The sequence below is a fragment of the Actinia tenebrosa genome, unplaced genomic scaffold (assembly GCF_029948245.1).
Source record: "Actinia tenebrosa isolate PJP-AT-01 unplaced genomic scaffold, QUT_ActTen_1.0 PGA_scaffold8__29_contigs__length_14323225, whole genome shotgun sequence".
In the NCBI taxonomy this organism is placed as follows: domain Eukaryota; kingdom Metazoa; phylum Cnidaria; class Anthozoa; order Actiniaria; family Actiniidae; genus Actinia; species Actinia tenebrosa.
The window spans coordinates 7,819,266-7,845,831 of NW_028292585.1; the positions used below are offsets into that span (position 1 = coordinate 7,819,266).

Here is a 26,566-nt window from a genome sequence, read left to right on the forward strand (position 1 = left end):
ACTAAAATAATTATTTGTCTCAGTCTCAGTGAATATCGGAGAATATTTACCTCCCCGCTCGACGACTCAGGTCTCGCTAAATATTCCCCGATATTCACTTCACCTTCGGCGAATAATTGTTAAATAATCAATTTCATGCTTAAAGGTTAAAGTGGACCAACAAAACCCATGACGTCAACCAATGGTAAATTAGCAACCACTCAGCCTCTTTGGCAAACAACTCATCCAAGTACACAAAAACCATCGATACAGCCTGGAACCAACACGCCTAGGCCGTCCATGTATCCTCCAACAAGATCAACTGGTAATCCTCGGTCCAGTACACAAAGACTAACATTGTATAACGGTATGCGTTTCTCAACACCATTTCCCCATGGTTAGGTTAAAATGTTCGCTAAAAATGTTAGAAAGTTGCTAAATATTGGGTCAAATGTTGGGTCAAATGCTGGGTCAAATGTTGGGTCAAATGTTGGGTCAAATGTTGGGTCAAATGTCGGGTTAAATGTTGGGTTACATGTTGGGTTAAATGTTGGGTCACATGTTGGGTTACATGTTGGGTCAAATGTTGTGTCAAATGTTGGGTCAAATGTTGGGTCAAATGTTGGGTCAAATGTTGGGTCAAATGTTGGGTCAAATGTTGGGTCAAATGTTGGGTCAAATGTTGGGTCAAATGTTAGGTCAAATGTTAGGTCAAATGTTGGGTCAAATGTTGGGTTAAATGTTGGGTTACATGTTGTGTCAAATGTTGGGTTAAATGTTGTGTCAAATGTTGTGTCAAATGTTGGGTCAAATGTTGGGTCAAATGTTGGGTTACATGTTGGGTCAAATGTTGGGTTAAATGTTGTGTCAAATGTTGTGTCAAATGTTGTGTCAAATGTTGTGTCAAATGTTGGGTCAAATGTTGGGACAGTTTTTTTCAGGGCCTTTACTGGCAAATAAATAAATGATACTCAAGGGAATAACGATAAGTGTTCAGGTGAAGAAAATACGTCCAAACTTGATGGTTTTCATTATAGTCTAAGGGATGGCGGAGCAAGCTGGAATAGGACTGGGATGCGGTGTTCTGTTTGCTGTAATAGTAGCTTCTTCAGTGATGTGTTTCAAAAAGAGAAGACTTCCAAAGACATCGGATAAAGGAAGGTACAGGTTAGTAATTAAAACTTATCTTATTTTTTATGCATGTGTTTTTATGAGTTTGTTGCCGGCTGGCAATGTCCGGCGAATTAAAAGTTAGATTTTTGTTTCAGTTACGTTTGTTTTATCAACCAAATAAATATATCGTTCTTGTTTTACGAGGGTTTATAGATTCTCAAAAATAATTCCAATATCCTGAGAATTGGAACCTATTGTTTTGTCTCCCAGATTGAGCTGCATTTTCAAAGTGCTGCAAGGGGTCTAGAGCACTTATAGACAGTGGCTAACAAACCTGTGGCCTTCGTTTTATAAGTTGAATTGGAAGGTTGATTTGTGTGGAGGGAGGGGGAAAAACCGGAGTGCTCTGAGAAAAACTTTGAAGCCAGAAACAGAAGAGAACCGGCAGCTAGAAACTCTAGTCACACATGACATCGAGTCGGGCGGGGTCCCAATGGTGAGAGGCGAGTGCTTTAGGCGCTACGCCACCCGTGCTCCCAAAATAGACCTTACTCGTGGTGTGACAATGTTTTCCCAATTCAGTGTGACGAACCTCCAGAGGATGCATTTTCTTTTGTTTTTACTCTTCGAAAAATTCATGAGTATCCCAAAGGATACGAAGGGAATAACGATGATACCCCGACGAGTTGGAAAACAATAGCTCTTCATTCCCCCAGAGGTTTGTCACGTTCCATTGGGAAAACATTGTCACACCACGAATAAGGTCTATTGGTTGCCCCTTCGGAAAGATTATGAACCAGCAAGTGCAAAGCTTTATTAAGACTATTATCAATTTATTAGAGATAATCTGAGACTAGACATTGAGATGAACGACTCATGGGAAGTCAGCCCAGATCAAGTAACGTTTTTGGAAGAGCTTGGCCAAGGAGCTTTTGGTAAAGCATACAGGGCTATCCTAAAGATACCACCAGTAACAGAAGACAAAAGGTACTGGCAAAACTAAAAGGGACGACTGTAAAATCTAAGAAAAGCAATGCAACTGAACAGATAGTAGCAGCAAAGACATTACACGGTAAGTGGTAAACGTGCTTCCCTGGCACGTTTTGTGTGGTGATGATTAATGGCGGGAAAATACAAAATGGCTGACGTTAAGTACCAATCTTTGCATTGAGCGACAAAACAAGAAGAAAAAGAGAATGAAAAACCTTTAGTATCTTTTTCCATTCAGTAATAGCGTCGTGACTCTGGGACTAAAATCTCAGGTTTACAGGTTTAGCCTAATTAAAGAGCAAATAAATATCGCAAAAGTCAACTGTGATGTAAAGAATGTGCAGCTTGACCAAAAACAATGTTTAATAATGGTATCTGTAAATGGCTGACTTATAAACAAAGCTTAGGCTGTCTAAATGAGTCTGTAATCATAAAAAACAAAAACAAAAAAACAAATTGATTGCATTGAATTAGAAAGAGGACTATCAGACACCTAACTTTGTTCCAAATTTCTTCCGCATATTTCATAAACATTTCTGGTCAAATAACAAAGTTATGAATAACAAAATCTTTATGTTATGGTGTATAATTTTAGACGAGGACAAGGAGAGAATTTGCAGCAAAAGACTTAGCAATACACTCGAAGTTTCAATACAAAGTGTTAAGCGAATCTTGGTTTCCCAAAATGTGGAGTGATATCCATTTATCTGTTTAAATTAAAAAACTTGTTTTCTTTTCCAATTAGATACAGCAGATTTAAATGAAAAGCAAGAATTCCTAAAGGAAATCGATCTAATGAAGAAACTAGGTTGCTATCAAAATATCGTCAACTTTCTGGGCTGTTGTACCACGAGTGAGCCAAACTTTCTCGTAGTTGAGTTCTTACCAAAGGGAGATTTACTGAAATACTTGAGGACGAACAGACATAAGGTACAATATATAACTGTGAGACATGGTAGACATCACCGCGTTGCTGTGATATGAAGTCGATAATAGATTTGAACGTTATGTTGCAGATCAGCGGTTTTGAAGGTAAAGAAACAGCCCCTGCGTACTTGCACACAAAGAGTCTTTTATCTCAGCAAGAGGTAAGTAGGTAAAGAAATATTGTGTGCTTCGTTCTTGGCTAGACATCATTATAACCAACTCACAATCCATACAACAAATCCTCCACCACCAACCAAAACATGCAACCAACCATATACATAAATACCGAGTCAACCAATTACCCACAACCCAACCAACCAAGGCTCTCTAAGCAGATAGATAAATAAATAGATAGATAGATAAGCTTCATTTTAGCATGGTTGGTCGGTATCTAGAGGGGCACTGCACAATTACCCAACCAAATTAAATAACAAAAGGTCTCTGACTTCATTTATCGACTTCTAGCCTCAATACACAAACAGCCTGGCGTCGCTCCAGGAAGCTGACATTTTATCTCCAGCAACAGAACAAGAGAAAAAGCTGGCGATAGATGATGTTTTGACTCCAAAAGATGTCTTATCGTTTTCCTTTCAAATAGCAGCAGGAATGGTAAGATCATGTAATAATCGGTTATTAAGAACATCGACACCCTTCCCCTCAAATAAAATTGTCGTTCGCGTTGCCATCAATATTTATATTTGGTAAGCTTACCTTACTTGAAAGTGAATATAGATTCCTTTTTGGTTATTTCCCCCGCCATTTAACGATTTAAATCGTCGAAAATATGAATCAAAACTTGCAGATATTACAGCGAAGAAACATTGACATTGTTCACCATCTTGAATTAAGCTTAGAAACCTGGCATTTGGTAGAAGCCTAAAATAAAAAACACAGGAATCCCGCGAGAATGAAATTTTAAGGTACATTCAACAAAGAACTCCCAAAATTATGATCTGCACCAAGCAATATTTTCATTTCAGGAATATCTATCAAGCAAAGGATTCGTTCATCGTGATCTTCCGCTCGTAATATTCTAGTGGCTGACAACAAAGAAGTCAAAGTGTCAGATTTTGGACTGACACGTGACCTTTACGAGGAGAGCGCCTACAATGCTCGAGTACAGCGGAAACTACCAATCAAATGGATGTCACCAGAAGCGCTATACGACCAGGTTTTTACTACTGAGAGTGACGTGTAAGTTTGACCAGAAGTTACCAAGTAACATTAATTTTTAAGTACATTGTTTTAGTTTTATGAAGGATGTAAAAAATTCAATATTTGTTGTTAATTTTTCCACTTTTCTTTACCTTAGTTGGTCCTACGGAGTGGTGTTATGGGAGATATCAACTTTAGGTATGCTGTTTCGGGTATTTTAAAAATAAATAAAATAATAATAAAATAATAATTAATTTTGTTAAAGTGTCAGTATACTTTAGCGTAATAATACACTAATTGGTGACACAACTTAAAGAAATGAAGAAATATAATCAAAGAAACATTATTAATCAACTTCTCTCCAATGAACATGGACACCGGTGTCTTTTGTTATTCAAACCAAAATTTCTGCTGTGACTACTATATTAACCTTGGTTTTATGTTTTGTTCTGCCTGTAGTATTACAGGCGCCATTATTATTTAATTTTGTGTTGTAGGAGGTGCTCCGTACCCTTCTATGTCTACACGTGAGCTGTATCGAGAGGTACGCCGTGGCTACAGAATGGAAAAGCCTGACATGTGTTCTGATGAAATGTGAGCTCTGCTTTGTTTTACCTTTCTCTTTTCTTCTCTTTCCTTCTCTGCCTTTTCCGTCTTTTCTCTTCTTTTTTCTCATGATTTTTTAACTTGATTTACAGGTACAAAACCATGATGCAATGTTGGCAGGAAAACCCGAGCAAGCGTCCAAAGTTTACTGAACTTCGTCAACGATTTGAAGAGCTTCTACAGGAAGATAGTCCATACGTAGACTTCAGCAATCTGGACCATAACAAAGACTATTATCTGGTACCTTCTTTTAACAGCGCTGGTGACGATGAAGACGGCTCGGCATGTTCATTACATTTATAATAATCCGCAGGGACTGCAGTGAAGCTTGCTTTAGACATTATTCAGTTACTATATACATCAGTAATTATCGTCGCTACTTGTAGTCGGATAATGCCAGGCTTTATGATACTGATACGTACATTTTGGCTATTCATACAAAATCTAACGTCATGAGATATGCATGGAATGCCAAGTTCAACTGAAAATCCAGTCTTAATAAAATTGACGGAAATGTACGTAGGTTGAGTGTTGCATGCACGGATGAATTGGTTAGCGGATATGTGTTGTACTGGGTAAAGAGATCTGTTGGGAAGAGCAGGTTGTGTGCGCAAAAGAGAGGGAAACTTTGACTAACAGCAAAAGAAGTCTGTCGGAAGATCCATCATCATCCGATCATTTTTCCCCTTTTCGGAGTACTAGCATCCTTGGGGAGTTTCTGTCTGCAGCACTTGCTGCAGCAGTCGTGTACAGGGCCGTAGCAAGGGCCGTAGCGAGGTCAAAAATATTGCGGAGGGGGGGGGGGGGGGGGAGGGGGCTCTAAAGCCACGCCCATAGATATTGAAAGCCAAACGTTCATTTGCACCATGCACATTTTTGGTTCGTTTGCCCACAGGATTTTGGATTGCAAATTAATTTGTTTGGATTCTCTCTTTTTTGACCAGATTCTGATGCCCCGTGCTATACATGACATTTTGATATTATCCATAGCAGTTGAAAAATTATTGTGGGGGGGCGATCCCCTAGCTCTACCTCTTGCTACAGGGGCTGATACAGGGGGGGGGGGGTGGATTGGGTGGATTTCCACCCCCTTTTTAAAGTAAAAGTGAATATTTTTAGGAAAATAGAAGAATATGATTGCATCTAATTACAAAACATGTCAAGAGTCAAAATTTAGCTGCATTCACAAGTATGCAGTACACTACATGTTATAATTTAATCATTTTTTTACCTTTGTACTGTAAAAAGAAGGCTCAAAAGAACTTTTTAAAAATTATCCAACCCCCCTTTTTAAAATCCTGTATCCGTCCCTGTGCTACGGCCCGGCTCCAGTACTCACCGTTGCATCAATTTTCTCGGTGAAATTAAAATCTTGTCCCACATACGACTACAGAGTATCTGTTAGAGTACTCATAGGCAGCCCAATCTCGGTTTTTGTCCGTACAAAAGTGTACTGCGAAAATTCGATATTTATGAATCATTCTTTATTTGTAATAAAACCGTTGAATAGACTTGTATGGAACTTCTTGTGTCTATTCTAATTGTTATTTTGTACAAAAAAGCCTTATTTCAAGGATTTTCTAAACTCATATCGCCACACGTCGGGATATGACGTAAGAAAAACCTTGAAAATGAGGCTTGAATTCGGAAGCATCGGGAGCATGAATTCTACGAAATTCTGATAATTTGATCATTGAATTGAAGAATATACCACAGGGATCCCATACATCATCACGGGACTCTTCCTGAAAAATAATGTTTGAAGTACGTTTGCCTCCTTTTTTGTAGTCGAAAAGCAAGACATTCCTAAGGATTCAATCATATTTAGTTTTTTTCTACAATATTTGCTAAGAATTAGTGTTTTTGGTTAATTTTTAGCTTTTTGCAAGATAACTTCCGGTTCCGAGTTCCTGGAATTTCCCGCGCCCACACTCGTTATATATATATTACAGTGATAGCAATAATGTCGGGGAGTGATTTCGCTCTTACAGCACCTTTTTCTCCCCGATTTTACGACCAAATGAACCTTATCTAGAAGATGGAATGTATAAATCCTGATTGTACAAAAGCAGATCTTCTTAAAAGGCTGTTTGCTGGCGTAGAGAAAGCCGAAGACCTGCCTAAAATATGTCCTTACTGCGGATCTTCCGGGCTGCGACAAATATCAGCCATCAACATAACGAAAGATGAAACCACAATTTCAACAGCAAATGATGAAACAACTACGGGACCAAGAGAAGAGAAAAGTTTGGAAGGTATCACAAAGATAATATATGTACTGATAAAGCTTGTTAAATTATAGATTTGGCGTGTCTAAAACTTAGCTTATGCGAAGTTTGAAATCAAAGTATTCGAGAAATCTTAGTAGATTATGCCTAAAATAATGAATATATTTATGTCGAAGTTTATAAATCCAAATCAGTTAACAATTGTTTGCTCTTCCTCTATTTTCACTCTTCAAATGCGCAAGATTTACCGAATAAAATTGCTTGAATGACGAGGAAATGTTGAGACGAGACACAAAACTTTAACTTTCGTTTTCTTTGGAATAGCTTGGTAGAGGGGGTGGTGGGTGGGTGTTGGGATAGAAAGGGAGATGGGGGATGATGAGGTTCAGAGGGGACAAGAAAAATCTATTGTATTTGTTGAATTTCTTAGTCATGTTATCATTCTTTTTTCCCATTACTCCAGTCATCCAATATTTTAATATGATTTTAAAGGAAACTGTGTAATAAATACACAAAGTATTTTAAAAACTCATATCAAATAATTTGCGAATGAAAAGATTTAGCTTAGTTGATGTAGAATAAAATTGGACATATACTAATGGGGTTGGCATTTTAGGAAAAATAGTGAAAACCACCTTTGTGATCTAGGCTTCCTCTTTAAAGATTAAATTTATTATTTTTTAAATATGTTTTTTCCCTATTTTTTCATCAATGCCCCCTTCCCCAATGAATAATGAACAGTCCCTTGAGCTTCAAATAGAAATTGATTAATATTATAATTTTTAATCAGCTTCATCAATAATCAAAAACTCCCCTGGACATCAAAACACAGTGGAAAATAAAGATGAAAGAAAGACACCAGTAAATGATGAAAAACCTGCAGTCAGACTCAACATTGATTCCCAACATGATATTAATGACAACGTGCATGGTATTCAGTATACATCAACAAAAGAGAGCAATGCAACAAAAGGAAAACAAGTGCCTGATGTTGTGAAACAGCAAAATGCTGGTAGTAGTGAAGATATGTCATGTCCAAGTATCAGCTCTAATAAAGGTTTGCAAACAACTTCAGATACATCAAGCTGCCACGTGCCATTGCTTAGTCAAGTTCATACTGATTCCAGTGTAGAGTCAAGTGTAGACAAAACCATTTTGCATAAATCAGATCATGGTGGTAGGGAGATGAGTGAGACGTCTACAGTTGTCAGGGCCCACATGTCTGTCATTGATGACAACATGCACAGTAATCACCATGCATCAACAGTAGAGAGTGATGGAACAAAATCAAAGCAAGTGTCTGCAGATGTGAAACAGAATACTGGTAGTGAAGGTGTGTCATGTCCAAGTACCTCTGATCAAGGTTTGCAAACAGCATCAGATACATCTACCTGCTGTGAGGCATTACTTAATGAAGTTCATACTAATTCCAGTCTAGAGTCTAATGTAGACACAATTTTGTCTAAATCGATTGATCATGGTGTTAGGAAGAGTGAGAAGTCTAAAGTCGATAAGACACACACCTCTGAACAAAGTAACAATGCAAAGGAGGCATTTGAAACTCCACCTTATAACACTAGACTACGAGTGTCATTGAATAATAAACAGAAGCAAGCAAGTAAGCCTAAAAACCAGGGTAGCCTTGAGCCAATGAACAACCAACAGCATCAAAGTAGTGACCAAAGGACAAATGGAGTCAATGGAAAATCTTCGAAGGGAAGTGTGACTATCCTTGGAACAGCTTGTGTCTTTGGAAAAACAAATGAAAGTATGCCATGCAGTTCTAGTGCTACTGAAGATTCTAATCTAACTCCTGACAACAACCAACTGGAAAAAAAACATTCACAAGCTAAAGAACAAACATATGTGAACAAAGATAATGGTGAAGCCATATCAAAAGCCAACGAAAAATCGATGGATCTCGATCCAGAGAAGAATGCAGATAAAGGAGGTGCTGAGAGAGAAAATGATTCAAAATTACCTGTTCAAGCTAAAGGAGATGACAATAAATCTGTAAGTCCAAATTTCTCTCTTTATCAGAATGCATTTCTAGTCATCACTATTTATTAATATTATTTATATTTATATATACATTTTCATGAACATGTGCATGATTGCCTGAAAAAACTATGTTTTATCAGTGAAAGTATAAAATAATAGATTTTATAAAATAAATTAAATAGTACGCACGCTGTGATTGGTTGATAGCCATGTTTGCATGAGAATATGTAAACACAGTTGTGACGTCACAACTTTCGTGTTTTCCCGGTATAAGTTCAAAAATTTAAAATTTACAGTTTCTTTCGAGGAAAAAAACGCCCCCAAAAATGCATTTTGAAGACAAAGTTCCAAATTTTGACTTGTGTCAGGGCCACAGGCATAACCCTATGGTCTCATGCAGGTCTTTCTGATCGTAATATCATAAAAATCTCTCGTTGGTCACCGCAAAGAGAATTCCCTCAGGAGCTACAACACACGTCCTTCGTCAGGACAGCTGCGGTTGTTCAGCGACGTGCTTTCTCATGATTTAAATGCACCGCCCGATAAAGAATACAAGTATTTCAAGGAAACAGTCAGCAGCTTCAAACTTTTTCCAGCGATAGCTCTTCAGCTCCACAAAATATCTTCTCAAGGCAAGACGAAACAATCAACTTCGCTGCCATGTTTTCTGGCTGTCAAATTGAGCAAAACCACGTTTCTTTCAACCGAGAATTCCATTCACAGTGACACTTGTTATCCACTTTTGATCACTTTCATAAAGACAATCAATTCTGAAATCTTTTATTAAGATTTCTATTCAATCTTTGGATATTTCTTTGTATTTGTTTTAAAGTTTTAGAATGATAAATGTTTAAAATATATAGCTAGCGATTCTTTCTCGCTTCACATTTGCCTCCTTGGCGTTTATTACACGAAATTTGATTGGCTAACGATCGAAGTTCGTAATGTATGGAGAATTTGTATTTTGATATGAGAATCAAATTCAAATAAAGATTTATTTTCTTGCAAGTGGTAATGTTTTCCCTTAGTATTTATTTTATAAAAGCAATAGAAAACTTTTTTCTCTGTGTTTACATAGCCTGATAGCAACACTCGGGGGGTTGGGAGAATTCTCGACAGTTATGCAAACCCTCGACTACGTCTCGGGTTTGCATAACTGTCTCGAATTCTCCCAACCTCCCCTCGTGTTGCTATCAGGCTATGTAGACACGGAAAAAGTTTTCTATTGCTTAAATATGACATCAAAAGTACTTTTCTATATAAAATAGAACATAGAAATCCCGGGGGGGGGGGGGGGGGGGGGTACTCCCCTATATTTGTTATATGGGTATGTTTCTAGCTTAAAGTGGCATACTGGAAATATCGATAAATTACAAAACATTTTAAGCACTACAGAAATGCAAGCAACGCTACGCGAATCAATAGAAAACGCAGATAATGTAGACTCAATGGTTAAGGCATTTACTGAAACCCTAACAAGCATAGGAACAGAAGCAGGTCTTTGTTCCCTAACTAAACAAACTAAAGCATTTAAAGAAAATACAGATTCACAAAAGTGGTTTGATTCAGAATGTGAAAACGAAAAGAAAAATCTTCGATCTCTTGGAAAACAAATTTGTAGGAATCCAAATAATGAACAACTTCGTAGGAATCTACATACCCATAAAAGGTCCTTTCGAAGCATGTGTAGACGTAAGAAAAACAAATATTTCAATTCAAAATTAATGAACCTTGACCTCAAAGATTCGAAATCCACCTGGAAGTCTTTGAAACAACTTTTTAATGTAGGCAAAGCAAAAAATGCAAACTCCTGTCGAGCAAACGAAAAGGACTTATTTAATCACTTCAAGACGCTTAATAGCTCCCAGACATCTGCAGTAAATACTACGGAGACCTTAGAACAGTCGCAAAGTCAAGGGGAATTAGATTTTTCCATTACAGATCAAGAAGTATATGAAGTTCTAAGTAACCTAAAGAAACATAAAGCTCCCGGCCCTGATAATATTCCAAATGAGCTATTGATAACGGGAAAGGAAGCACTAAAAGGACACCTAACGGTAATTTTCAATAAAATCCTAGACAACGGAAAGTTTCCCTCTTCATGGAATCTAGGATATATTGTTCCATTGCATAAAAAGGACGATCCAACGAAAGCTGAAAATTACCGTGGAATAACACTCCTTTCTGCAATTGGCAAAGTTTTTACGGCAATACTTAACAAACGGCTCTATGATTACCTAACTACGAATAATATAATTAAACAGGAACAGGGTGGGTTTAGAAAAAAGCACGGAACAACAGATAGTATTTTTATTCTGAAATCCGTAATCGATAAATATGTTAAAAGTAAGCCACGGAAGAAAAATAATTTCCTTTTTTCCTGCTTTGTAGATTTTCAAAAAGCGTTTGACTGCATCCCAAGGAAAAAATTAATGGCAAAACTTGAAAATGTTGGTATAAATGGAAATTTTCTAAGAGTGATACAATCGATGTACTCCACTGATCAATCAGCAATCAAAGTAAATGGACACATTTCTCCGACATTTTCCTGTTATATGGGTGTTAAACAAGGCTGTATGCTGAGCCCTACGTTATTTAATTTATATCTTCACGATCTGCCTGACTCATTAAATTCGTGTAACAACAATGATGTAATGTTGAATGGCAAACCGATTAGTACTCTTTTATATGCAGATGACCTGGTTCTGTTCTCTAAATCTGCTAAAGGGCTTCAGAAATATCTCGACAAGCTAGAGGCATTTTGTGAACAATCAGGCTTAACAGTTAATATAACAAAGACAAAAGTGATGGTTTTCAATAATACAGGGAAGACAATGAATAACTTCCAATTCTATTTGAACAAATCTAAACTAGAAAACGTTAAATCATATAAATATTTAGGATTAAATTTTACAACCTTTGGAAACTTTAAGTTTGCAAAACAAGAATTAAAAAAAGCTGTATTAAAGGCACTATTTCAGATGAAAAAACAAATGGGTGAATTTTTCACATCCAATATCAAATTAACTATAAAACTGTTTGACTCGCTTGTTACACCAATACTTCTATACGCAAGTGAGATATGGGGTATCGAAACATTAAGCACCAAAGACCAAGAGCCCATGGAACTTGTTCATTTGAAATTTTGCAAAATGCTCCTCAAGGTGACAAAGAATGCTAGTAACCTTGCATGCAGAGCTGAGTTAGGAAGGTTTCCGCTAAAATGCAAAGCATGCAGTAAAAGCTTTAAATTCTGGCATAAAATTATAAAGTCGGAACTACACCCAAAAAAACTTTCAGCCGAAGTCTACCAAGATATTAAAAATGAAACTAAAAAAGCCTTTTGGAGCATAAAAATTAAAACTACTTTAGAACAACTCGGATTGGGGATAATTTGGATGAAACAAAATGAACTTTCTCCAAGATGGTATGAATATGGAAAAATAATAACCCAAAGAATATATGACATTGAGAGGCAAATTTTATGGAGTAATCTCCACAATGATGAAAGGAAAGACGACAGACATAAAAATAAACTCAGAGTCTTTCGTCAGTTCAAAACGGATTATAACTTTGAAGAATATTTAAGTCAAGTCACCAATATTAAGCACAGAGTGGCGCTTACAAAATTAAGAATTAGTAACCATAAGCTTGAAGTAGAAACGGGGAGGTATAAGAGGCCTTATCTCATTTACGATGAAAGGATTTGCCCAGTGTGTAAGTCGGGAGTAGAAAACGAAAAACACTTTCTAGTTTGGTGTCCACTATATGACTCTCATAGAAATGACTTAAGAGAGTTCATAGAAAAAAACACCAGCATTAATTTCAACAATATGAGCGCTGACAGTCGTTTTATGTTCTTAATCAATTCAAAATCAGCGTCTCTACAAAGAGCCATATCAGCATACATTCATCAATGTATGCTGATACGTGAAAATGAATTAAGAAAATTACTTAATACATAGTATATATATATACCTATAATATATTTGGAATCAAACACTCATGTACTATTAGTATAAGGTGCCAAATAAAATTGTATTGTATTGTATTGTATTGTGCCGCCCTATAGGGTATGGTTTTTCGGCTTTTGGGTCTGGGTTAGGGTATCATTTTTGGACATTTTGTCTGGGATAGGGTATAATTTTAGTCTGGGATAGGGTCAACGATTTGGTCATTTTTGTGTGGCGAATAGGCTACGCTTTCTGCCGACACAAAAACATTAAAAATGTTAGTAAATATTGATTGCAATCGATTGTAAAACCGTATTTTCCGTCTTTTAGTCTGGGATAGGGTGTACAATTCTTAGTTTTAGTCTGGGGAAGGGTATGTAAAATCAAAATTTTAGGTCTGGGATAGGGTCAGGGTTTTGAGGTCCTGGCGGCACACCCCTACCCAAGTTGGGGTGGTAGTACCCCCCCCCCCCCCCCCCCCCAGGATAGAAATGCAGTCACTGGAATTCAGATTTTCAAATAAGTTGGACATAGCAAACTTCATTTATTAATTTTTTATTAATTATAATTAACAATCAATTTTTTCCTCTAAATATGGGCAGAGCTTGTTCCCCAAAGAGGACAACACCTGAAAAAGTAATCATGGTTTTAAATTTCATTTCATTTCTTATTTTTATTTTATAGGGTTCTGCTTCTAATACTGATCAAGAATCAGAGTCTGAAGAAGAAACCAATAAACCATCAGAACAAAAAAGTGGACCTGTACCCTATGATAAGGAAGTGATTAAAGAGAAAAAGAAAAAAAGGAAAAATAAGAAGAAGGGCAAAAAAACTTCTAAAAAGGAACCCCAAAAGGAGGAAGAACCACAAGCAAGCACCAGTATTGATGCTAAGGCACAAATGTATGAATTAAAGTGAATGCTTGTAATGCTTTTCACTATATTCACATTTCCCATAATGCTTTGCTTTTTGGGGTAATTGGACGAAAAGCTCTTATGAAATTAAAGATAAAATATTAGACCTGCTTTTATGTGTAAAATATGGATTATCAGTTCATTCTGAGATAATTTCCCACATTTAAAACATCAAGGCAAGCTTTTCCTCTGGTTAACACCAGGAGGAGCAGGTGTAGCTCAATTGGTTAGTGCGCAGCCTTCAGAGCTAGAGGTCCATAGTTCGATCCTCAGGAGCTCTACGTCTGTTTCGACTTCTCTCTGTTCTGTGTAGCTTTAATTAGCTTTAAATACCTGTAAAAAGGAGCACTGTTAGTAAGAGGGGGTAGAGGGCGCACCTTCGAGCTCATTAAATTAAACGAGCCCTTGGCTCGGGAGATTTGGGCAACCACTCCCTGCATTATCGAAGTAAAATAAATTACCTTTACCTTTACCTTTTACCACCCCTGCCCAAAGTGCAATGCATTAAAATATATAGGAAATGTAAAATTATATTTTTTAATGATATCATTCACTAAATCTCAGGCACTACAAAGTGAAATTGAAAGTCAAACAATGAAAAACTTCCAATTTTCTCACACTTCCATTACTTGCATACTCGAGATGACTAAACATGGTCATGTTACAGTATTCCAATGCATGCCAGCCTTAAATTGTCTTCAATTTCAGCTAAGAACAGCTAATTTTGTTTTATTCACATTATACATATTTTTTTATCTGTGAATGAACACCATGCCACTTGAGCTTGCATTTGTTTTGCTCATGTGAACCAATATTATATTGAGTTGGAAATGCCACTTCCATGGATATTTTGGAAATTTTGTAGAGGTCAATGGCTAGCTATTAGTTGTGCTTAATTTATAATTCTGAGAATGATTTTATTTTCATTTAAAAGTGTCATGTTTTTGAGTAATGCTGGAGGATTTCATTAATTTTAGGACAATGACAACACAACATGAGAAAAATAACTCTACACATGGTAAGCAAGAGAACCAACCAGTTGAACACGAGAATTCTAGAGAACAGTTAAGGGATATACAGTGCACAGTGAATGCACCACCTCCACCTGATGTAACAGCACAAGACTGTGTCACTGTCATATTCCATGCCTTATTGTCACCTGACTTTCACTTCAACCCTAAAAAGCAAAAGATCTCTATTAAAGTGGGTTTAGAGGAACTTGGAGGCTGGAAATATAATTGTGCAAACGACTTTACTGTAATTGGGTGAGTATGTATTATGATTGTGATGAATATAATTTGTAAGATTTATCAAATTGGGCTGATCAAATATATAGCACAAATATACTGATAGTTTATGTATATTCCCATATAGATGTGAGATTTATATAACAATCATGAGAGGTGTTTGGTATGAGTGTAAGCACCTGTGGGTGGTCACTGCCTGGTTTTGTTTTATTTCCCTCCGATATTGGTTAGTGATTAAGTGTGGAGAGACTGTAACGTTTGGTCACTCTTTTCACTTCAAATTCATAGCTCTAAAATGAAGAAATTTTTAAATTTCACAGAAGTGCAACATTTTCTGCGTCATTATGACTTGAGAGAACTACAAAAAGAGCACAGTATGTTTTGTTTGCAATGTTTCTGTTTTTCCCTCAAAAAAAGAGCGTTAATTTTAATGCCTCATAGAAAAGAACCGCTTGAAAACAGGTTATTAATAGTTACAAATACGTTCTAGTAATACCTTTTTTTCCTATAATTTTTTTTGCCACTGGAATAATTGTTTTTTTGTTTTTATCTCCTTATTGACTCATTACATAGCTAACAATAGGTGCCAAAGTAATCGACTTCTAAGTCATTTTCCTCGTAGTATTGCATGGTAATCCCTATTTTTTTGGTTTATTTTGTGTGGTTTATGTTGTTTTGTCGACTGGCAGGGTTTCAGAAAATTGGCATTTACTCCGCATTTGCCTGTGAACTTCTGTAAGTCACTTGAAACTAGATAGTATAGAACCATGGTGTATAATTTTAAAGGCAGTACATATTATTTAATATAAAGTTTAAGTGAGCTTGAACATGTTGCAGGCATCTAGCTGTTTTTTTATGATTGTGATCGGTATTCAGTAATATGAAAAATGCCACGGATAACAAATACAATTTTTTCTCTGACTAGTGAAATCGGCAAAGAGAGGTTTGTATCAATAACTGGAAAGATGCAAGTACCTGTTAGATTCCTATCTAGAGCTCTACCTTATAAGTACGTTGTATACACTGGCAATGGCAAAAATCAGAAAATTCGCTGGGAATACTCAGAATTCCGTAATGACCATCCTGGCACCATTGTAAACCGTGATTTGTGCCTGTTGGAAAAGCATAGGACGAAAAATGGTAAATATAACTGAAACATCAATAAAGGATGCACTTAGTTTTCTTTTTGGAATTTTTTAAAGGGTCGATTGTTTTAAATCTGTCAGATTTAAGTCTATGGTAAGTTTGGTGTTCAGGTTTCGTCGGTAAACTTATTTGTGAAAAATATAATAGAAATAAAAAATATAATATATAAAAATTATGAGAATTTCCCCCCCCTAGCCATTTATCATCAATATGATGGAGTAATCTACCCTCAACCTGAACGAGCCAATTTACTGAACCAAGTTGTGAGTTGGGTTACAAGTCCATGGCATGATCGCAAGCAGCAGTTCCTCAAGTACAGACTACTTGCAGCTGAGACATTTCTTCCAAAATGGAAAGGTTTTGTTGTGCATGGGGAATATGAGCAGATGTCAGCAAAAGAAGCCATTGAGAAGACACAGGCAATATTGAGATGTTTAACAGATGTTTATGTTTGTCTTGGTCATCATCCGGAAAAAAAGACATTTGATGGTTTATACTTCAAGAAGGTAATACTTAAAATGTATGTTAGGTTTAAGTAATCATATGCATTTGTTTTAAAAGAAAAACAATTTCTTTTCAGTTCCTAATAAACTTCTTGAAACCTAAATTGGAATACAATGCAAATCTAAGCGACAAGAAGGATCTTGAGAGTACACCTGTTCGTGTAGACCGTCTTGTATCAACCCTGGCAATTACACATCTTATTGCCCATTACAAGTTGGATCTTGAATATTTCCAGTTCAACGATATCTTACATTGCCTCGTGATACAAGGTAATGGTAGTGGTGGGTGTGACTTTGACGAGGTTCATAAGCACTTCCCTGAAGAGATGTGGAGGTAGGTTGAGTTTCTGTAACTTCAGTCTATAAATTAAAAAAAGGGGATTTAATAGTGCATTTGTACAGAGAAACTTGTCATCCACTGAATTTCAATTGGAATGTAGATATTGATTTTTGCAGAGGGAGGAAAGTCTGGGAGCCAAAACCGGGTTACCTTGGCTAGCGCTCTCTCTGCTACGCCATCCATGCTTCCCAAGATGGCTTAACTGCTGTACAGTATTTACTGATACATTTGGTATATTCATCTTAGTGATCTTGTAAAGTCTATCCTCCACCTCATGAAAGCTGCCAAGGACAAGTATAATCATTATTCTTGTCCAGACATCATCCTTGCTGTTCCTCTTCTTCATTTTCTACGCAAGGACTTGAAACCATTCGAAGAGCCTGAGGTGACACACCAAAATACTGTAAAAGAATGGTGTTGTGCAGAAGGTGTACCACAAAACAAAACTTACAACAGGCAAGTGCAAATTGAGTGCTGCGATCCTTAGATAATGTTGCATGTATAAACTCCATTTTGCGCATAGCAAATTAATGGCAAATATTCAGTTAAAAAATAGTAAGTAAAATTCATTGGCTGACGAGGTAATTATACGTTTATTCCACAATTATATCGCAAAGTGATGAGTGTGATATAGGTTTTCATAATAATAATAATAATGATTATGATTTGTATAGCGCCCTTTTATATGTGGATATAATCAAAGGCGCTTTACATGGAGTTGTGAATGACAGATTGCTTTATGCAATTTACAAGCATGAGAGATGGTTAGTATGAGGTGTAGGCACTGTATGAGGGTGGTCACTGCCAGGGTTTCTTTTTACGTCCTCAGTGCATGGTTCTTTTATGTCCACCATTTTACTGTTGGTTAGGAAGGGTTAGGAGATAGGGCCTACGGTTTAAAGTCCTTGTCCGAGAAGACTTGAAGGTCTAACCATTTGCAGATATTATTACAAAGGCAGCACCTTCTCAGTTATTTTAAGACCCTGAGTGTTGGTCCGGCCGAGGCTTGAACCACGACCTCCCGCACAACAGACCGACGCTCTTACCAACTGAGCTAACCGGGTGGCGGTTTCAAGTGAAATTCTGTTGAATTCCCGAGTCAAACAATAAATTGATTGAAAAGAATGACCAAAAATTAAGAATTAGGCAAAATTTAATATGGGTTCTGTGATTTTTCATGCGATTCCACATGAAATACCCGCTTGTATCCGACATCTATAACCGATCAGCCCGCATATTTCAGATGACCTATAAGATTCTAAAATGAACGACAAATCGTTTTCCCACTTTAACCAACCAAAATGCGAGGGCAACCCTCGCATCCCAACCCTTTTCGGGCTAAAAAACTGACAACAAACTCCGAGTCAATCCCGATGTTCTTCAAAAGAAAGATCTCTGAGTCCTACCGAGTGAAAAAGTTAAAATATTTGACCACGGTTTTGAAGCACCCTTCGTACTGTAATACTTTGGTAATACTCATTCAGAATGACGAAGACTGACAGATGTATAATATGGCCTCCATAATTGTAGCCCCAGTATCTGGAATGTGAACAGCTTGGATTAACCTATAATCGGCAGAGACTATTCATAGTAATTTACAATATTCAAAGAATAAGGTCCCTAACTGACTAACTGAGACTGGATTTAATAGAGCTGAGAAACGAGAAACCAAATGACATCTAAGTGATTCCCATCGCAATAGTTCACACACAACTCGTTTGCTAACTAAATTTATACATCAACAGTTTTGTCGAAACTTTCCTGCCTAAAGTTAAGCCAATGTTCACGTTGGATCCACTGCTACGTCGACTGTTTCTGCATTACACCCCTTTAGAGGATTTTCCCAAGCTTTCTGGCCACATTGCCTTTCCTGTATACGAGATTTGCACAGCTCTATTCTACAAAGTACGAAATGGAAATATCTACACACCAAAGGTTTGTGCTAGCAATTGACCAATTGCACTTGGGCGTAATGTTTTCCCATTTATTTCAAATCACATGTCATTCTCCAGTGGCGGATCCAGGATATTAAAAAAGGGTTTCCAAAATAATCACCACGCAGAAATAGCTGGTAAGATTGGTTTCACAAATGAGGTTCCAATTTCAGTCTAATGAGCATAAAGAGCATGATTGGCTTCGTCACAAGATCTCACAAAAGGGAGGAGGGGGGGGGGGGGGTTCATGTATTCCACGGAACCACCCCTCGATCCTCCACGGTTCTCTTGAGATTAGAGTATTAAAGGGATGTTTCTTTTCTAATCTTCTATAGTTTGACACAGTCGATGAAACTTTGTCCAATTTGATGAAGCGCCAAACTTCAAAACAAAGGTATAGTGTAGTTGCTGTCTTTTTATAAAAACTCTCCCCCTCCTAAAATTCAACTGATTTTTTCTATAGCTTTAATTACCTTATAGTAATAGCTTAATGTTTTTTTTAGGGAAGAGAAGTTGGGACAATCGAAAGCTTTGCTTTTTGCCGATTTGTCAATGTGTCTTTTGCAAGAACTTAATAAGAAAGTTCAATCCAAGGACAAGTTGTTTTTCACTGGTATTCAGTTTGCTATGGAGGCGCTTTGCTCGGTTGATGGTCCTGAAGATGAAAGAAAGACGATGGAAAACCAACGCCAGGGACAATTGACAGATGATGATATAAAGCACAAATGTGAAGACATATTCTTTAAGATAGAAGACATGGTAGAATCAGCAATAAAAAAGGAGTTTTATTCTCCATTGTCGTCATACATGGCACAGCAAGTAAAGGAACTGAAGGTAATATGTTTCTTCCTTTGTGTTGGAGATGTGCCCTCAGTATATATACGTACGCAATAACGCACGAACGAAAATGAACGAATGAACGAAGAAAACTTAGAAGCAAAGCCTTACGAAGACTGCAGTTCAGACCTACCTTTCTACCTGATATATCTGCATATATATTTCTACTATTAATATCTAATATCAAATGCAATAACTCGGTGACCTATCTTTTAGCAATGTGGTCATAAATATATCATTTCTGACTCATATAGGTATGGAGCACCTTACTTAACCTCAACGTATCCCGAAAGAATGTAGAAGACAACTGGATAAATCGCATTGTCTCTCTTTTTGAGAAGAGATTAAAGGAGGTATTTTTTGAGAGTTAGTACGTTATTTTAGGGTGCGTAATTGTTTCCTTTTACTTTGATATCAATGCAAACTTGTAATGTCCTTGCATTTAGGTAAATGATGAGGATGTCGTCGAGTTGTTCTGTGAAGTAGAAATGAATGACAAGTTCCACCAGGCTCTTGTGCAGTCCATCACACAACATACGTTTTCCATAGTAGAACGTATTGTAGAGGTATGGTTTCCTTTGCAAATTTTTAAAAAACAAAAATTTGATCCTCACTGATTTTCAGTTGTGAAGCTTTAGTAAGTATCCCACAGTTGGGAAGTGGTCCCGGTAGGAAATCCAGAACTTGTGCAGTTAAACAAAGCTTTGATGTGTCGGTTGGGTGCTTCACTAAACGGTTAAGTTAAACCCCACCACCCGAGCACGGTGGCTACATACACCTGTTTCAAAAAACGTTGTCATCGCCAAAGAAGATAGGCTATAGGCGTAAAGCAACAGGAGATGGGTCTTCCAAGATCCAAGAATAGCTGTAATGACTTGTGTTTCTGCTTCTTATTCTCGTCAAAAACATGGACCTTAATGTTGAGACTGATTCAACGTTCTTCGTATTCAGCGAAAAAATTTCCATGCCGGAATGACCTATTGCCTATTGCTTTTAGCAATAACAATGTCTATTGAAATAGGTATATACGGACCTCAGTTTTAGTCCTGTTTGCCGATAAAGAATCCGGCTCACTTTAGTTTTACTGTTATATCCGGTAGTATATTTTTGGAGTTTGTTCTCTTGAAATTTAGAAAGGAGGAAGCGACGAACGCTCATTCAACGCTCTGCATAAAAGGATCTTACGAAGTGGAGGTTCGTCAAAGGCTGGAGAACTGTTATCAAGAATGATAACTCGTGCCTGGAGTAAAGCAACGGCTAACAAAACAGTAACAGATCATGACGTCTTACTATATGCTCTGACATGGAGACCCTGGGCAGGGTTTTTTAGCTTTCATGGTAAAATATCTCTCATTCATAACCCATTCCTCAGTATTTTGTCTTCCTTCATTTTATAAAATTATGTAATTCATTCCCGTTTATTAGTAATGACTGATGATGATGAGGATGATGAACATCATCATTAAAGTCATTAAACAGTTTGGCACCTTTATTATAGAATGCTTTTTGCGCTGCTCGCTTTTGAAATGACCAAAAAAAACTATCAAAAAAAAAAAAGCAAAATGTCACTTTTAATTTAAAAATACTTTCTAGCGCCTTTCAAAATGCATGAGCTAACATGTAAAAGGAATTTACTTGCTTTGCACTACTTTTCATGGGAAAAGACTTAATGTTATGGGTTTGTACCTCTTGAAAACGTGCACTAAATAATGCTAAAGTATGAACCTTTGCAAACTTAATCATTTATTGTTGTTTTCTAGGCTCACAAGAGAAGAAAAGGATACTTAGTGAAGATGCTAGTAACCTGCTCCAGCGTGTGATTGGCTGTTTAGTTACTGCCCAGGATGGTCTTTCAGATGGATCCATTAACGTCAGAACTTTGACGTCATTGAATCAACACGAGGATAACTTCATACACTTGTGCATTGCTTTGTCAAAAATACAAACCAAATCAGAAGAAAATCAAAAGCCGCATTCTGTAGAAGATGTAAGAAGGAACCTGAAAAAAAGAAATGAAGAATATCGTTTATTCCTTACCACGAAAGGACACGTTCAACGTTTCATCGATATTTGCAAATCTACGAAGGATGTTGGTAAGCCTTCAAAGGGAATATTATTAATTTAGCTACACTTCTCTCTCTCTAAGTCTTATATCTAACTCAATGCAATTTAAAAATTTTATTTGCAGCCTTTGATTTTGTGAGTTTGCAAGTAAAAGCAGCTTGTGACATGTCAAATGTAAGGATGGCAGATCTTTGCAAGCGTGTCCCACCAGGTGATGACCATTCAGAAGAAAGGGTAGAGGTTGTGTATTTTGACTGCTTACCAAATAGGTTTCATTCCATCCTCCCTCTTTTATCGGATGCCTACAAAAGTAAAACATTCCAGGACATTTGGAGAAGAAATTGTAAGGCTTTGTACACAGAGAAGAAAGGTAACCAGTTGTTGTCAGGAGAACTAACTTTACTTGATGTACAAGAAAAAATTTGGCCTTCATCAAATAAGAAGTCGACTCTTCTCGCAAAAGCAGTTTACGATGGCTCTATCAGTCTCAAAGATGTCGACAAGAACTTTAAAAAAATAACATCAATAGAAAACTTGAAAGAGGAGCTGGATGTTATGTTTAGGCAGACTGTAAATGAAATTCCTTTTACAATGGGTAAGGTCGCCAGTGAAAGAGTCAGCCAAATTACTCGATATCGTAGCCTTCAAGAATACATAGGAGCAGCTGAAAATGTTTGGAATTTCAAGGAAGCTCTTGGGCTCAAGGGAGACTTTGGTGTCATAGAGGAGTTACGTAATCAGGTACATGTGTACTTTGCATTTTTTTGAATCTTTTATGCTCTTTTTTTGCTCTAAAATTGGCTTTATGTTGTAGCAATTTTTCAAATTTGTGAAACTAAGAATTTAATATTTCCAGGCATCCAAAGAGTTTAAAGACAAGGATCTCAAAAGCATTGATGAAAAATTTACTAAAGCTGGCAAATACTTGAACCAAATTTCCTTTGAAAATTCCCATTGTCTTGATGCAGTGATAAAATGTGAACCATTGGTGAAGTGGCTACGGGAAACTATAAAAGGTAACGTAATGACAGTCCATTTTTCTAACTCGCTTTTTCTTGCTTTTCATTGGTCAAAAGAGTACCTCGGCTTCGTTTCAGGAAACATCGGTGGTCTAGTGCCCACAAAATAGACTGGGTTTTGATTGGTCTAAGGAAATGAGTCTTAATTGTCTATCGTTATACCTGCCTGAGTGAATACTAAATGTTTGACTGCTTGTTCTGCAGATACAAGTGCTCTTAGTACACTAGTGGATTTGGCCATGATCTCTGCAGGCGAGAATGATTTTGAAGTCGATCGAATCTCAAATTTCCACACAAGCTGCCTTAGTTTTGCGCCGCTTATTTTTGATCTTAATGAAGAGTTTGGTTTTGAAGATTTGATGGAAGCATGCGAACCAGTGTGGGAGGCAGTGAAGCAAGATAGGAAGCTATCTGTAAAACTGGTTAGTTTGATTAAATTTACAATAAGGTCTTCCTTTGATACTATATCATTAACACATTAATATTAAAAAAATAATAACAATGAAAAAAAAAAAAAAAAAAAAAAAAAAAAAAAAGAAAGAAAGAAAAGTATTATCCATCGTGGATATAAATCAAAGATTATACTTGTTCATTTGCCTCACATTATGAGTAGAGTTGTTTGTTGGTTCTCTCCTGTGCTTCGAGGGTTTTCCGGGTTCTCCGGTTTTCCTACCTCCGCAAAAATCAACTCCTTAATTCCAATTCGATCATCATGGAAAGAGGGCCACAGGTTTGTTAACCACTGGCTATTTAGTGCTACCCTCGTGAAAAAAGGATATTAAAAAAAAAAAAATTGTCTCACGATTGTGGCAGTTGGGAGGGCCGCGACGTTTCGACTGCTCTCTGTTAGTTTTCATAAGGCGACACCACCTTCCAGTCTACACTATCGCCTAGCAGTGGCAGTCGAAATGTCCCGGTCTACCTAACTGCCACAATCGCGATACAAATGAATAAGTATAATCTTTCACATTACTATATTGGGCTGATCAAAGTCGGGGTACGCCTAACGGCTAGAACCCCAACGGAGATGAGACACGAGGCACTATCCCTATATCACCATTGATTTGGAAACTAACAATTAATGGTTTTTCTTAGGCTGAGACCTGTCGCCACCTAGAATGGTTAAAAGCTGTTCAAAGTTCTCATGGTTCTGTTGAGATGTCGTCCATCATGCAAGCCAAGGCTATCAATTCTTCAGGTGTATTTCGTGTAGGGCAAATAACTCAAGATCCCAACGGAAACCTGTCTGTATCTAGTGAGAAAAAAGACTTGGAAAACGTTCTTACTCTTACTGTGCCCATAGACCCAAGAACACGAGATCCCAGGCGGCAACAGGAAGAAGAAACGGAAGAACTTAAAACCTACACACTGAACGACCTGAAGGACTTGCAGAGCAAGCTCATGTTGATTGCAGGTAAAACTGCACAACTGCAGAACAAAGATTGCATCGAAAGTACTGAAGAGATAAACCGATTTGTCGAGGTACGATTGATTGTGAACTTGCTTGCCTCAATAAAATGAGAAATAAGATAATTAATGAACTCGATTCGACTCTATAGGTACTAGAGGGCATGATGAGGCTTGGCCAGGTGTACATCGATCTTTGTGAAGCTGGTGATGTTAAATATCTGGATTGGAGTAAAGAGGTCCGTTGCTCGGATAATAGACTATCTACACAACGATCTGTTGCTGGAGAACTGTCAGAAACTAGTCTCACGATGGAAGAAAGACTCAAGAAATGGCGAAGCCATGTTCATGAGAAAAGGTATCGATACAAGCAGTTGAATCACTACACAACTAAACAAATCCTTGTTATGAGAAGAGAACTCGGTCTGTTACGTGAGGGAGCCACTGCAGTGGATATGCCTTTACAAGTCTATACCTTACTCGAAAGCGTTCTTCCAGACATTACGAATCATGATTTAAACGAAGTTTTGTTTGAAACTCTTGGTCTTGAGATGGATATACGAAGAAGCGCCATGTCAGATAGTCTATTACCATCTCCTTCTCCACAACAGGGGAGTTTTCGTTCAGCAAATCTGAGAGAAAAGTTTCAACCATTTCTGCTAAAGGTTGATAAAATGAAATTTGACGAAGAAGTAGCTATTGCAGCACTTAAGGCAAATGACGTTATAAACAACCATGACGTAATCGAGGATAATCTGATCAAGTGGTGTATGGATAATGGGGAAGACGAAGAACTCGTCTCGGAATGGTTTGACAGAGCTAAGGAGGATAAAGATTTTGTAGACTTTTTTCCCGATCTTTGGCAAGACGAAGACGAAGATGAAGACGAAGAAGAAGAAGAAAAACAAGTAAAAGTGGAAGTGGAATTGGAAGCTTCTGTAGAGGAGCAGCAACAAGAAGGCTTTGAGCAACATCCCTACCTAACCTTGGATGAACTTGGTTCTGTACTCGCCAAACTATCATCCAAATGTATGCCAAAAAAAAAAATTATTCATTAAATGTTTTTGAATTGTTGTACCAAAATAGATTTCATTGACTGAATTATCAAGCGATTACCAACAACGTTGCAGGTTATGTTCATACGACGAAACTAGTTGAGCGTCATCGCTGCAAATGTAGAATTCGATTCTACTTTTGCCCATCATTGCGTGTAACAATTTCGCCGTATGTTTGGGCTTTAAAGATGTATCACAACCTCTTATAATTATAGGTGTGAAATTAGAAAGACGAAAGTTTCCTGAACATTTAAGTCGTGAACAACCAAATCTGATTCTGGTGCCCAAAGGTAATTACAAAATTATGCCCTATGTTAATTGTGGTGGTGCTGATGATGTTGCATGCTGGTGATGGTGCTGATGATGGTGATGGTAATGGTGGATGATGGTGGTGGTGGTGGTGGTGGTGGTGATGGTGATGGTGCTGATGATGGTGATGGTGCTGATGATGGTGATGGTAATGGTGGATGATGGTGGTGGTGGTGGTGGTGATGGTGATGGTGATGGTGATGGTGCTGATGATGGTGATGGTAATGGTGGATGGTGATGATGATGATGAGGAGGAGGAGGATGATTATGACTATGAGGATGATGTGTGTAACCATGAGATCAACAGAATGAATTAAAAAAGAGAAAAGGACACTACAGAAATAACTTGGCCATATGTTAATAAGTTTATGTTGTCGTTTTTACAGGAGATGTGCTACCCACAGTGTTGACCCTATACATGAAATATGGTGGCAATTCTCTTCCCACTGCCAATGAAGTGCTTGTCTGCACCCATGAAACGACAGCTGAGGAAGTATGTCTAACGAATAACCAAAGAAATCTGTTATTAATCAACTGATTGAATAATACTCATTGGTCCACAGATAGAACTCTTTTGGTGGCGTGCATTTGAAGATACAAACAAACAAATGTTTTGTTTAGTGCACCCAGATGTTCTGGATTACAACGTTAGTCAAACTGCCGTCAACATGTTAAGCATTCTTATGCGCGAGTTTATGGTAACAGAAGAGGGTAAGTAATGCTTGTTTTGGAATCGCCTCTTACCTTTTGGGTCTCGGAATAAATTCCTTGAGTTAGGAGGATATGCGAGCAGAATTTGTCGGGTCTTCCTTGTTTCCAGGTTTTTTTCTGGGTTCTCC

The 26,566-nt window shown here is 37.4% G+C and overlaps 2 protein-coding genes across 2 annotated transcripts in view; both read left to right on the plus strand.

Moving 5' to 3' along the window:
- The first annotated feature begins 1,024 nt into the window (after nt 1–1,024).
- On the plus strand, nt 1,025–5,120 carry LOC116287613 (tyrosine-protein kinase receptor torso-like). The gene is given in 11 exon segments (XM_089024034.1): nt 1,025–1,146; nt 1,933–2,079; nt 2,321–2,442; nt 2,828–3,012; nt 3,099–3,170; nt 3,475–3,618; nt 3,990–4,026; nt 4,029–4,203; nt 4,322–4,362; nt 4,662–4,758; nt 4,863–5,120. Coding segments are annotated over 11 exon segments (1,353 nt in total). The 3' UTR covers nt 5,074–5,120.
- A 1,611-nt stretch (nt 5,121–6,731) lies between these two features.
- LOC116300627 (E3 ubiquitin-protein ligase rnf213-alpha) overlaps nt 6,732–26,566 on the plus strand; it is a 66,848-nt gene continuing 47,013 nt past the window's right edge. The window contains exons 1-23 of the mRNA XM_089024035.1: nt 6,732–7,025; nt 7,789–9,011; nt 13,637–13,854; nt 14,844–15,131; nt 16,039–16,253; nt 16,455–16,765; nt 16,840–17,096; nt 17,349–17,558; nt 18,848–19,037; nt 19,372–19,430; nt 19,540–19,870; nt 20,128–20,226; nt 20,320–20,439; nt 21,007–21,211; nt 21,634–21,966; nt 22,062–22,678; nt 22,794–22,953; nt 23,161–23,378; nt 24,052–24,438; nt 24,516–25,392; nt 25,634–25,708; nt 26,114–26,220; nt 26,291–26,438. Coding sequence (XP_088880161.1) covers nt 6,809–7,025; nt 7,789–9,011; nt 13,637–13,854; nt 14,844–15,131; nt 16,039–16,253; nt 16,455–16,765; nt 16,840–17,096; nt 17,349–17,558; nt 18,848–19,037; nt 19,372–19,430; nt 19,540–19,870; nt 20,128–20,226; nt 20,320–20,439; nt 21,007–21,211; nt 21,634–21,966; nt 22,062–22,678; nt 22,794–22,953; nt 23,161–23,378; nt 24,052–24,438; nt 24,516–25,392; nt 25,634–25,708; nt 26,114–26,220; nt 26,291–26,438 — 6,865 coding nt within the window. The 5' untranslated portion in view covers nt 6,732–6,808. The remainder of the gene's footprint in view (nt 7,026–7,788; nt 9,012–13,636; nt 13,855–14,843; nt 15,132–16,038; nt 16,254–16,454; nt 16,766–16,839; nt 17,097–17,348; nt 17,559–18,847; nt 19,038–19,371; nt 19,431–19,539; nt 19,871–20,127; nt 20,227–20,319; nt 20,440–21,006; nt 21,212–21,633; nt 21,967–22,061; nt 22,679–22,793; nt 22,954–23,160; nt 23,379–24,051; nt 24,439–24,515; nt 25,393–25,633; nt 25,709–26,113; nt 26,221–26,290; nt 26,439–26,566) is intronic.